General features: G+C 33.8%; 1 protein-coding gene across 1 annotated transcript; it reads left to right on the top strand.

Annotated features, from left to right (window-relative positions):
• The first annotated feature begins 5,985 nt into the window (after positions 1-5,985).
• On the top strand, positions 5,986-6,957 carry LOC103541454 (olfactory receptor 6C2-like). The gene has a single exon (XM_008508284.2). It carries the CDS (start codon positions 5,986-5,988, stop codon positions 6,955-6,957), a length of 972 nt encoding a protein of 323 aa, XP_008506506.2.
• Positions 6,958-14,195: the final 7,238 nt, after the last annotated feature.

Raw genomic sequence — 14,195 nt, 5'->3', positions numbered from 1 at the left:
TATTCTCTAACTAATTTCTGCTTTTATTTTTATTTTCTTGCTTCTATTTATTTTATTTTATTTTGTTCTTCTTGTAGTGTCTTAAAACGAACACTTAGATCACTGATTTTTCAATACATCAGATTCCCTAAACTGTGTGTTTAAAATATTGCCCTCTAAATAATGCTTTAGCTATACTGACTCTGTGTGTGTGTGAGCTGACATCCATGCCAATCTTTCCCTATTTTATATGTGGGGCGAGGCCACAGCATGGCTTGATGAGCAGTGTATAGGTCCATGCCTGGCATCCGAACCTCTGAACCCTGGGCTGCCAACAAAGTGAGCATTAACCTAACCATTTACGACACTGGGCAGACCCCTATGTTGACAAGTTTTGATATGTCGTATTTTATCATAATTAAGTTCAAAATATATTCTAATTTACATTGTGATTATTTTTGACTCTAGTGATTTAGAAGCATGCTACTTCATTTTTGTTTGTCCTTCTGCTGTTGATTTGCAGTTTGATCCTTTGATTCCACTGGAATCAGAAACTATATTTTGTAATATTTCAATTCCTTGAAATTGTTGAGACTTTTGTTATTGCCTTGCACAAGGACTCTTGTAGCAAATGTCACATGTGTCCTTGAAAAGAATGTATATTCAGCAATCGCTGGGATTAGTGTTATAGCACATCTGTAGTGTCAAATTATTCCCATCATCTCAATCCTGACTGATTTTTTATTTTCTTCTCTTGTCATTACTGAAAAATTTGTGTTCAAACCTCCAAGAATGTTTATTTCTTCTTACACTTTGGTGAAGTTTGGTTTTGTATGCTTGGAAGCTATATTATAAGATCCTTACAATTTATAATTCTTGCAGCTCTTTATTACATTGACCCTTTTGCCATTGGAAATGTCCCTCTTAATCTTTAGTACCATTTCATGCTTAGGATGGCTTTGTCTGACAATAGTACAATTAATAAAGCTTTCTTTACAATAGTGTTTGCAGAATATTTCTTTCCAAAATTCTCACCCTTTTAATCATTTCGTTTACTTATATAAAATGTCTCTTATAAAAAGAAAATTGTTGTTATGAGTGTCTTATAAAAAAAGCACATAATTGGGCTTTTGTTTCTCTTTAGTCTTACAACTTTTAATACATTTTCCCCTGTAATCACTGCTATAATGTGTTTAAATCTACCCTCTTGATGTTTGCTTTCTTATTGACCTATGTGTTATTTGTTCTCTCTCTCTCTTTCTCCCTCCCTCTAATATCTAAAGTGAAAGAAAAGTTACATTTACAACCCACATCTCGAGAAATTAGTAGAGTGTGTACTACAATTTAAAAAAAGTGCATAGGATTAATCCAAGCCAATAAGGTGGAAAATGAAAAGCAACAGAGAACACCCAAACCAGTGTTTATTGTGAAAGAAAGCGTAAGAATTGTGATGTGAAAACTATAGATAACTGCATCCATAATTAAGTTTATTGTGAAAAGAAAATTTATCTTTACATGAATTAAAAGAAAACTATCTTTACATGAATCCATATATGACCACAGCGTAGGAAGTGCTGAAAAGGGGGGATGGAAATAGTATTTTTAATTTTTAAATATTCCTATACTTCGTTAGAATATTAAAAAGAATTATCACTTTATTTGAGTTTTCTAACATTTTCCTGTTTTGTTATCTTTTTTAATGATTGAGAAAAAGTAGCTGGTGGTAGAACTGTGATCTTTCAGTTTCCATAGATGGTAGGGAAGAAATGCAGGAAAGGCATACTACTTCTTGACCGCCTGTTTTTTACTATTATATCTTGACCTGTGCCTGTTGCTAATGTTGCATCTTTGTGTCTCTAAGGGCACTGTCCCCACAGCTATGTCTTTCAGGATTTTTGCCCAAGGTCATTACAAAGGAGAATCATTAACATTTGAGTTTGGGTCACCAAGGATCCAGTTATTTATTATTTAGTTTGAGGTTTAGCAAATAAATAAACTATAAATCTTAATAGTGTAAAAGCCTCTTACTCTATCCAGAGAAGTCATAATATCAACGATTTTAATGCAAGAGGAAGAAATAGTTGAACAATATTTTACTTTCAACAAAGAGAGCAAGAAAATATTTCCTAGGCATTGAGGACCAAAGTTCTTGGTTTGAAAATCTTCTCGTTGTGTTGGAGATGAAACAACTCGGAGTTGTAGGCCCTCCCAGAGCACCAGTCAGGGTAAGTGGAATCATAAGCTGAGAACCAAGTAGACCCCACACAAACCTTTCCTAACAGATCCTCTCCATCGAATCAGCCGTTAGGACTCTTGTTCAAGAATCAGGGGAAACTCTTATTAGCTCTCAGAAGAGTAAGCACAGCAGCCATTTCATTCACTTTCATCTTCCGTAAATCTATATGTCATTTTTCTCTGGGAAGCAAGTTTGACATGATTTACCAAAATCAATGTGGTTAATATTTGAATTATTATATAAAGATCCACAGAACTTTCTGAGTTGTATTTTTTGAATGCTACTTTTTGTAGTTTGCATAAAGGTAGCGTTGATTTATGTGCAGTGAGAAGTTATCTCTGCCACACCCTCACTTTTGCCTTTAAAAAGAAAAAAAAGTATCTCTACTTTAAAATCACCCCATATGACAATTTATGTAATAATATTGACAAGATTAGTTATCTTTGCTCTTTTTTAAAATACAAAAATCTCTGAAAGATGCAAGCTATTTTCTTAAATTTTCTCTCTTAAAAACTAGGATTATTAATGAGTGGAATAAGTGAAGAATACTTTGGAACAAGGGCTACCACCCAGAGGGTGCAGGAAAGAGCACGTTCCCGTGGATAGCCCAGGACCCACTGGGTTGAGGAGTAATGAGTTAAGGAGGGTAGGAAGACTGAAAAGAGTATCCTTCCCTTTAATTAAATTATCTGTCGTGGTTATTATGGTGTGCCCCCACAGTTCCTAGGATGTCAAAGTTCTTCAAAAAATCACTGTTGTCTTTCCTTTCCAATGATGGTGACAGCAACCTTCAGGTTTAGCTGTACCAAATGGTCATACAATGAGAGATAATCCTGCCCTAATCTCTGAAGACAGTGAATATTTTAAAGGAACAAATCTTATAACAAGTTAATTGAGTTTTGCTAAGAAATTGCAAAGCAAATTGCTTTCTGTTCATCTGTATAGAAGACAGTCACACTCTGGAGATACTAGTTCAGAACTAAAAAACTATTTGAACATGTTAGTAAAACAAAGTGTGATAACTAAGGAAAAACTATAGAACAGTGATTAAGCCAAACTGGTTTAAAAAATATTATGAAAATATTCATTGAAGAGAAGTAAATGGAAAATTTAGGGGAAAAATATTTATCTGCAGAAGACAAGGATGAAAGCATTAAATATAGACTGAACCGATGAATATTCCAGGGTATAAATTATGTGAGTTAAGACCCAATGGCACCAAAACCTATACAAAATAAAAGTGTCAATAATCTTGAAAAAAGACACGTGATATATTGTAATAATTTCAGTGTGGATACAATTACACAGTCACACAGTGAGTTGAAAGAAAATGTGATACGCAGATTGTAAATGATACATTGGTAAATGTATACAGAAGTTTGAAATGAATATCTCCTTTTTCCTTGAAATTTCATTTCCAGGACTTGTTAGAAATCACGGGAATAATGGTTATAAAAGATGGTTTTGCAGACACTTTAACAATTGTAGAAAACAAAGAGATATATGAAAGCATGTTGGAAATTGATTTAAAACTTGTGATGCATTCATAAAGCTATATCAATATAGGTGAAATTTTGAAATAATAAGAATTTACAAGAATAAAGAGTTAAAAATTGAAGCTATACCAATACACTGGATTGGAACTAAATTAAATACATTATCTTATAGAGTTTAAAAATTTTGTAATCTACTTTAAGATGAATAACGTGAAAAATTAAGTATTCAGATGTGCAAATTCGTTGACCTCCAATTTGAATACCTTACTGACAGATTCCTCAGAAACAAAAGTAGCCACCAAGAAACATACAGCTGTTTATCTGCCTGACAGCTAAAGCAAGGAAGAGATGCCAGTTAACAGTTTGGCCAGCGTGGAAGGTAATAACGAAAGCAAAGAGGGTGATAGTTTCCTGGTATGCATGGCTTTATCCACTAGTGAAATTGCTGTTTCAAATGCAAAAAAAAAAAAAAAAAAAAATCCTCAATGTTAAATACAAGGACATATAAAATTTAAACAATTACAATCAGTGACAAAGCACTTTCAAGATGAAACTCAAATAGGACAGAAGATAGGTTTGAATGTGTAAGCAAATGAAGAAGAGATAATGTATTTACACAATGATATGTCTTACCATTGACTATGAATATAGGATTGTTTGTTTTGGCAGCTATCCGAGTGAAAAAGGCAACAGTCCTTGATTTCAACAAATTTACTTTCTCAGAGGAGGTGCTGAGACAGAAGTAACAGTTATCTCTTACGGGAGCACAAATGAGGACCAGTTAACACAGACAATTGAGTTTTAGAAGACTTTCCAGTAGAAGTGACGCTCAAAGTGAAAATTACAATTGATAGCTGTACCAGGTAGTTCGGGAGACCGGGGTTAAAGACGGAGTGTGGAATGAGCGTGACAGGAGGGGGGATGTTTTTTCAGACAGATAATCCATGTGAAGTGCTTACTACAAGGCCTATCACATGGTAAATTCTCAATAAATATAATTTATTCTTTTTGTTGTAAGGAACATGGAGTATAAAGAGAAAGATCGGGGTTACACAGAGTGTAAATCCCACTTGAGATTTTATGGTTTTGAGTTCACAACACATGACTTATCTGTAGAAATCCAGAGAATAACAGCTGACATATGTGAAATGCATGCCATGCTTTGGATTTTAGTATAAATGTTTTACTTCTTCTAATCATTTTAACTGTATATGGTAGATGCCATTTTTCTCTCCATTTATAGATTAAAGAATGGAAGACCTGAGAGATGGGGAAACTTGCCTAAGATCATACGGATGTAGGCAAGAAAGCGAGGTGTTGAACAATGGACATCTTGCTACAAAAGGTCTGCTCTTAACACTGTGCTGTCACTACGGCTAAGACTGAGGGAGAGAGTAAGGACAGGTGCGTGGAGAGTATATTTAGTACTTTAAATTTGATTTTGTACTTAGTGATAGTGATAACAAGGTGGTAGAGTGTTTTCCATGCTTATCTAAACCAGCAGAAAGCATAAAAGTAATTCGTGGTTCTTTCCAGCTGTATATCTTTGGGCCAAACATTTCTTCACTTGTAGCAAATAAATTGTGCTCTAAAATACTCCGTTTTCTGCATGCAGTGGACACTGAGTGTGAATTACCCACATTCAGAGAAACATAGGAGAGTCTGAGGAGTGATCCAACAACGTGGAAGTTGCCTGTTAAAACACAAAACAAAACAACATAAACACGTGCTTGGTCATAGCGGCAAAATGTAAAATGTAAGCTGCAGCTGAATCAACAAAGTCTGATGGAGCCCAGATCAGCTGTTACATATTTACATTTTATCATGAGCAAATCTTCAAGAAAAGACATGAAACAAATTATTGCACTTAAATATTCACCTTTGAAATAAGGAAGAAACTTTGGAGGTAAGAAGAAATCATAATTTTGTTAAAGCATGCACATTGTGGGTCAAGTCTAATCATATGAGAAAATCCGGTCTTGGATATAGATTGAAACTGAAGTCAAAGAGGAAATTGGGATGGTAGAACAGTTTTTTAGAATACTTTTAAAAATCTATCACAAAATTGCCAAAACAATAAAAGAAAATAAATGAGTAGCCAAGCCCACCAGAATATTGGCAATATTAATTAGTAATTTATAGAAGAATCTACATGTGAATCAGTTTGCTGTCTCTGGTAGTCACTGTTTACTGCTATCTGGTTTTGATAGCCTTCTATTCAAATAAGATATCTCTAAATTTTACATGAAATTGAATAAATTTCAGTAGTCAGTGATGAAAAACCAGACAATAACAACCTTCATCTTGTTGGGATTGACGGATGACCCTCGACTTCAGATTCCAATTTTTATGTTTCTATTCCTCAGCTACATGGTAAGTATAACTGGAAACTTGACCATCATGTCACTCACTTTAGTGGACTGCCACCTTAAAACACCCATGTACTTTTTTCTACAGAATTTTGCCTTTTTAGAAACTGCATTTACATCGGCTTGTATCCCTAGGTATTTGTACAACATAGCAACAGGCGACAGGACAATTAAATATAATATTCGTATTATTCAAGTGTTTTTCATTGATGTCTTTGGAGTAACAGAATTTTTTCTCTTGGCCGCCATGTCCTATGACCGCTATGTGGCCATCTGTAAGCCCCTTCATTACCTGACCATCATGAGCAGCAGAGTCTGCAGGAGGCTTGTCCTCTGCTGTTGGATGTCTGGCTTGTTGATCATAATCCCCCCACTTATTCTGTTCCTAAATTTGAAATTCTGTGACTCCAATGTCATTGATCATTATTTATGTGATTCATTTCCTATCTTGAAGATTTCATGCTCAGACACGTGGCTCATAGAGCAGTTGGTTATTGTCTGTGCTGTGCTAACTTTCATTTTGACCCTTGTGTGTGTTGCTGTGTCTTACATTTTCATCATCAAGACCATTCTAAGATTCCCCTCTGCACTGCAAAAGAAAAGGGCTTTTTCCACCTGTTCTTCTCACATGATTGTGGTTTCCATCACCTACGGAAGCTGTATCTTCATCTATATCAAACCTTCAGCAAAGGAATCAGTGGTCATTAATAAGGGTGTGACAGTGCTAATCACATCCATTGCTCCTATGTTGAACCCATTCATATACACTCTGAGAAACAAACAAGTGAGACAAGCCTTCAGTAATTCCTTCAAAAAAATTGCACTTGTCTCAAAGAATTTGAGAATGTTCATGTCCAGAAATAAAATATTAAGCTAAGCATAAATCATTACATCCATTTGTCTCTTCTTGATCTGATCTCTATTCAGGTTAGGTGTCTGAAACATCTATTTATTGTGCCCAGAATGAGCCCCTCCAGCACGTGAGCTCACTCCTTTAGTCCTCCTTCAAACAAACCACTTGCACGGTCAGATCCCAATCAGAAAACATGATAATAATTTTCTGGTAAATGTAAACCTGATGTTACGTCCATCTAGCAAACAAAATTGAAATGAAGAAAAATAAAACAAACACAAATCAAACAGGAAATAAATAGCTTACCTTGTATTTTCTTAGACTTGCAAGAAAATAATTGATTTAAAGTGCTCTTCCCATCTTCCAATCTAAATGCTGCTGAAAATTTTAATTAATTAAATTAAAATTTATTGAGTGCCTGTTGCTTGGCAGTCAAGTTCCACGCATAGATTTTTTAAAAAATTAATACTATCCTTAAAATTACTTAGCTCACTAATAATCCTATATTTCTAAAAGATTTTAAAAAGCGCATCTTTAGCAAGAAGTAACATGATATAATTGAAGAGTAAAGAAATCAAAAATAAGTACATGTCCAAATAAATGTGCTTTAAATGATAGCAGAATTTGATATCTAGGATCCTGGAGTTTATTCATAAAGACACACACACACATAAAATGCTGAAATTTAAAAATGAAAAGATTTATAGATTATACAGAATAAATAATTTCTTAAATGTAAGGAAAAGCTCTTTTCTAGGATATGAAATTATAAGTACAAGTCAAAATGTTCATTTCAGTTGAGGATTTAAAGAAGTTATTAAGATTGTCAAAAATATTCAATTGCTAAAGTAGAACATAAATACCCAAACTGAAAATATTGTTAAAATAAGGAATAAAGTTTTGTGTATTATGGAAGCAGAGTTTTTAAACATATCAAGGAAACCAAACCAGCAATATGCATGGATATAAAATAATTGAAAAGGAAGTCCAAGTGAAAAGTTATAACTAAAGTAATCGTTAATTTTTTTCATAATATGAAATAAATGGCTTAGAGATTAGATGACCATTAAATGTCCATCAGTTTTTTCAAAAGATTTCATAAAACTACTAAATAAATGTTCATCCTGGTGAGTGTTCTGCACTGCAGGCCACATGGCCATCCTTTGGACTCTCTCCTGGTGTCTTGAAGATTTGGCACTTGCTGTTGACTCTGTAAAAAAGTGCTCTTTCCCTCATTCTTCCATTCCACTTCTTTTTCTCATTTAGATTTTAATTTACATGCCGTTTCCACTTAAGGCTGTTTTTTCCTTTCCTGCTCACACAAACATGCAAAGCAAGTCTGGGGAAATTGTCTATTCTGCCTGCTGTTTCAACGTAAGCTGTCTTTCCTGTATCATCAATTAGACTAAAAGTTTGTTAGATTCTTTATCTAAAATCTGCCATGAAGGCAAAAACTTTATTTTTATGTACACTTGAGTGTATATAAAACCTAGGAAATAAATGATACTGAATACATTACCTTCAAATATACTGAATCCAAAAGCCTCACAAACCCTGAAAAAGAAGGAGAATAATTATTTATTGAAGAAAAATGCTAATTTCTGATAGGAAAAAACAATCATAAAAAATCACATGGGTAGAATATACTCTACATTTTTAAGGGACTTTCAATCAAGATTTAACCACCCTGCTACATTTCATTTATATTTTAAGATATGGACAAGTTAACAAAAGTTGTAGTTTACTGAGAGATTGATTTAGACTAACTTTACCTATTGCTACAATATTATTATCTCTCTCTCTATAATATACATAATTGTATAATTGTACTTTTTTAAATGGGTAAGCTTCCAAAAGCACTGGAGCTGGTTTTCAATCTTTGTTTCATAGGTTGGCAAGTTGAGATGTGGGAATACTAAGTAATGGTAGTCAGTGTTGGAGGCAGTGTTCAATTCTGTTTCATGTTACTGAAACAGATCTATCGTTCCTATGGGAAATGGCACTGCCTCTCCAGGATTGCGCACATAATCATCAAAATTACCTCAAGGAACATCTCAAGAAAACATATTTTATTTGAAACACCCAATGTTTAGACCAAGAAAATCTTTAACACATATATATTGATATTTTTATAAATGGGCAAATTTATTTACTCAAAATAAAAAATATCTTTATATGATATGATAATTTATGATGCTAGAAATGGAAATTACTTATAGAAATAACACATTGTATTCATTATCTTCCAAAAATATACAATGTTTAAAATATGTAATTGAATAAAGAAAAGCTAGTCCTCTGGTAATAAGAAAGAGGCAAATGAACCTTGGAAATGGAATTCAGAGTAGAAAGAGTTAAAAATTGGAATGAAAAAATAAAGCCAGTGGGTATGAGTGCTTTGCTGGTTGTCACGACAACACTCACTGAAAATTAACCTACCAAGAATGAAGGAGAACGATACTCTGGAATAAAACATGAAGCCCCTTCAAAGAGGGATGTCAGCTGAGGGCTGGTTTCTGGGCTGCTCCTTGGTGTCAGACTTCTACCTTTTCTATCCCTGCTCCTCGGAAAATGAGACACTTAATCCTACTAGAAAAAAAATGGAAACGTTTTTAGCAGGAATTCTCAAACTCAGACTATTTGGAAATTGAATATTCATCCGATAACAAAACAAATTCATTCATGCCTTGAGCCAATTGTCCCCAATTTGCCAGGCAGTGGAAGATTATCATGAAGTTTCTGCATTAAAAAATATGAAGTCCACCAAGTTGTGTATACAAAGGAGAGAATATTATTGTAGCTTGGTCCAGAAACCTCTCCACTTCCCCTCTTCAAAAACTCTGGCAACCCCTATTCCACCCTCTACTTCTGTAAGGTCGATTGTTTTAGATACTTCATATGAGCAGAATCGTGCAGCGTTTGTGACTGGCTTATTACACTTACCATGGTGTCCTCATGTCGTATCATATGACAGGATTTCATTCATTTTTAAGGCTGAATAATACTCCATCGAATGTTTATGCCACATTTTTTCATCCCTTCATCTGTCTATGGACTTTTGTTTCTACATCTTGACTATGATGAATAATACTGCAGAGAACATGGAGTGCAAATATCTTTTTGAAACACTGATTTCAATCCTTTTGAGCATATACCCAGACATAGGATTGCTGGGTCATAGGATAGTTCTATTTTTAATTTTTTTGTGGAAACTCCATGCTGTTTACCTTAGTGGCTTCACTATTTTACATTTCCAAACATAGTATATTGGGGTTCTAATTTTTCCACATCCTTGACAATGCTTGTTATCTTTTGTTTTTTGATACTAGCCATCCTAACAGAAGTGAAGTGATATCTCATTGTAGTTTTGACATGTATTTCCCTGATGGTTAGTGATGTTGAGTATCTTTTTATACACCTGTTGGCTATCAGTATCTCCAATTTGGAGAAATGTATATAGAAGTCCTTTGCTCATTTTTTAATCAGGTTATTTCCTTTTACTGTTATTGAGTTGTAGGAATTCCTTATACATTTTGGGTATTAATTGCTTATCAGACATATGGTTTGCAAATACTTTCTTCCATTCCATATATTGCCTTTTCGGTTTGTTTATGGTTTCCTCTACCGTGCAGAAGCTTTTTAGTTTGATGCAGTCCCACTTATCTATTTTTGTTTTTGCTGCCTATACTTTTATTGTTATATCCAAGATATCATTGCTAAGACTAACGTTGAGAAACCTGTGGGAATTTTGTGGTTTCAAGTCTTATCCCTAAGTCTTTAATTCATTTTGCCTTGATTTTGTATATAGTGTGAGATAATATCTCATTCTTCTCAATATTTGTGGAAGAGATTATTCTTTCCCCATTGTTATTAGCATGCCTGTCAAACATCAGTTGACCATATATGTGTGAATTTATTTCTGGGCTCTCTATTCTATTCCATTGGTCTATGTGTTTGTCTTTATATCAGTATCATACTGTTTTGATTCCTGTAGCTTTATAATGTGTTTTGAAATCAGTAAGTGTGATGCTTCCAGATTTGTTATTCTTTCTCAAGATTGCTTTGGCTATTTGGGGTCTTTTGAATTGGTTCCATATCAATTTTGGGAATTTTTTTCTATTTCTATAAAAAATGACATTGAGGTTTTGATGGAGATTGTAATGGATCTATAGATCACTTTGGGTAGGATGGGTATTTTGTTGGTATGTCTTCCAATCCATGAAAAGAGGATGCCTTTCCAATTATTTACACCTTCTTTATTTCTTCCATCGGTTTCCATGATTTTCAGTGTACAACTCTTTTCTGCTTCCTCAATCAAGTTTATCTTTATACTTTATTCTTATTGATGATATTGTAAATGGAACCATTTTCTTAATTTCCATTTCAGATGGTTCATTATTAGTGTATAGAGATGTAACTGGCTTTTATACATTAATTTTTATCCTGCAACTTTAATGAATTTGTTGATTAGTTCTAACAGCTTTTTTGTAGAGTATTTCATGTTTCCTACATATAAGATGAAGTCATCTGAAAACAGAGATAATTTTTACTTCTTCCTTTCCTATTTAGATGCTTTTTATTTCTTTCTCTTGTCTAACTGCTCCTGCTGGGACTTCCAATAGTCTTTTGAATAGAAGTGGCAAGAATAAGCGTCTTTGTCTTGTTCCTGATCTTAGAAGAAACACTTTCTGTTTTATATCATTGAGGATAATATTAGCTCTGAAATTTACATATATTACCTTTATTATGTCAAGTAGCTTCCTTTTATAGCCACTTTGTGGAGTGATTTTAATCATAAAAGGCTTTGAATTTGTTGAATGCATTTCCTGCATCACATGCATAATCATGTGATCTGCATCGTTTGTTCTGTTAATGTGGTGTATCACGTATATAGATTTTCATATGTTAAACCATTCTTGCATCCCAGGGGTAAATCCCTCTTGGTCACTATGTATGATCTTTTTAATGTGCTGTTGAATTTGGCATGCTAGTATTTTATTGAGGATTTTTGCATCTATGTTCATCAGAAATACTGGCCTGTAGTTTTGTCTACTTTAAGTAGCATATCTAGCTTGGAAAACAGGGTAATACTGACCTAATAAAATGAATATGGAAGTGTTCCCTTCTTTTCAAGTTTTTGGAAGAGTTTGAAAAGCATTGGCATTAATTCTTTAAATGGTTAGTATAATTCACCAGGGAAGCCATCTTCTTTATAATTTCCCCAAGACTTATTTTTGAAACACGAGTTATTTTTAAGTGTTACTTTCTATATATTTGGGGGTTTCCCAGAGATCTCTCCTTTGATGTATAATATAATTCCTGTGCTGTCAGAGTGCACACTTTGTGGGATTTGAATGGCTTTACATGTATTAGACTTGTTTTATGGCTCAGAATATAGTTTATCTTGACAAATGTGCACTGTGCACTCGAAAAGAATGCGTATTCTGCTATTGTTGGGCAGAATGTTCTGTAGATGTCTGTTAGGTTTCAGTGGTTTACAGTTTTGCAAGTTTTCCATTTCCTTGTTGATCTTCTGCCTAGTTGTGCTATTGATAAGTCATTAGTTGATAGTTTTGTTCATCTTCCATGTTCTTACTGATTTTCTGTTTATTTGTTCTGCCAATTACTGAGAAAGAGGAGTATTGAAATACCCTAATATAGTTGTGTGTCTATTTCTCCTTGCTTTCTATCAGTTTTTGCTTCATGCACTTCAAAACTCTGTTATTGAGAGCAAAAAGTGTGAGCATTTCTGTGCCATTTGAGTAAACTGAACTCTTTAATCGCTATGAAATGAGCTTCTTTATTTGGGTAAACTTTACTCTAAAATTCAGTCTATCTAGCATTAATATAGCCACTCTAGATTTCTTTTTATTAGTTTTAGCACGTTTCATTCATTTCTATCATTTTAGCTTTATCTTATTGTCTTTTTATATTTAATAAAGATTTATTGTACCTAACATGCAGTTGGGTTTTGCTTGTTTATTCAACGGGATACTTTCTGCATTTTAACTAAAGTTTTAGACAATTTACATTTAAAGGAATTTTTACTTGTCCAAGTTTAAATCTAACATCTTGCTAATTGTTTTTTATTTGTACTATCTGTAACTTGCTTCCTTTTTTCTTTTTTATGTGTACCTTTGAATTAAGTGAATTTTTATATTTTGATTTTATCTCCTATATTAGCTTCCTACTACAGCTATAACAAAGAACACAATTAGTGGCTTGAAACAACACAAATTCATTATCTAACCATTCTTTAGGTTAGAAGTCCAACATGAGACTCACTGGGTTGAAAATAAAGGTGTTCCTTTTTGGATGGTCTAGGGGAAAATTCATTTGCTTGATTCTTCTGCTTCTAGAGACGGCCCACATCATTTAACTAATGGATCCTTTCTTCCATCTTCAAAGTCAGCAACATTGTACTTCTCTGAACATTTTTGCATGGTCAAATATCCTTCTGACTCTCCTCTTATGCCTCTCTCTTCCATTTAAGGATTCTTGTGATTGCTTTGGGCCCACCTAGATAATCCAGGATAACTTCTCCATTTTAGAGGGAGATGACTAGCCACCTTAATGTCCTCTGTAACCTTAATCTTCCTTTCACACGTAAGATAATATAGTCACAGATTTGGAGATTAGAACATGGGCATCGTTTGGGGTGGGGGGGATGGGGGAGGATATTATTCCATCTATCACATCTTCTTTGATGAGTTATTAACTATAACCCTGTGTTTTGTAATTTTAGTGGTTGATTAATAATAAATCAAAATATAATTTACATTTTTGTTAATAATAAAAATATCAAAATAAAACAAATTTAAATAATAAAACTATTAAAATAGAAAATTCATTTGATTATCACAATGAATATGGAATAGTTGATAAAATTTAAAATTTACTATCAACAAAACTCTTAGTAAAATAAGAGTAGAAGCAAACTTCTTTTTCTGTTGGAGGGAATGAAAATAACAATTTGAAAAATGTAATAGAAGATGTTTATTTTTTTTGAAGAAGAAGATTAGCCCTCAGCTAACATCTGCCACCAATCCTCCTCTTTTTGCTGAGGAAGACCGGCCTTGAACCAACATCCATGCCCTTCTTCCTCTACTTTATATGTGGGACGCCTGCCACAGCATGGCTTGACAAGCAGTGTGGAGGTCCTCACCGGGAATCCGTACCAGTGAACCCGAGGCCACTGAAGCAGAACGTGGGAATTTAACCACTGAGCCACTGAGTTGGCCCCTAGAAGATGTTTTTAAGTA

Source organism: Equus przewalskii, chromosome 5 (genome assembly GCF_037783145.1).
Source record: "Equus przewalskii isolate Varuska chromosome 5, EquPr2, whole genome shotgun sequence".
NCBI lineage: Eukaryota > Metazoa > Chordata > Mammalia > Perissodactyla > Equidae > Equus > Equus przewalskii.
This window is presented reverse-complemented; position numbering and strand designations above follow the sequence as displayed.

What these genes read in the sequence shown, in the direction of transcription:
- LOC103541454 (XM_008508284.2), top strand. Translation starts at nt 5,986, where the DNA reads ATGAAAAACCAGACAATAACAACCTTCATCTTGTTGGGATTGACGGAT.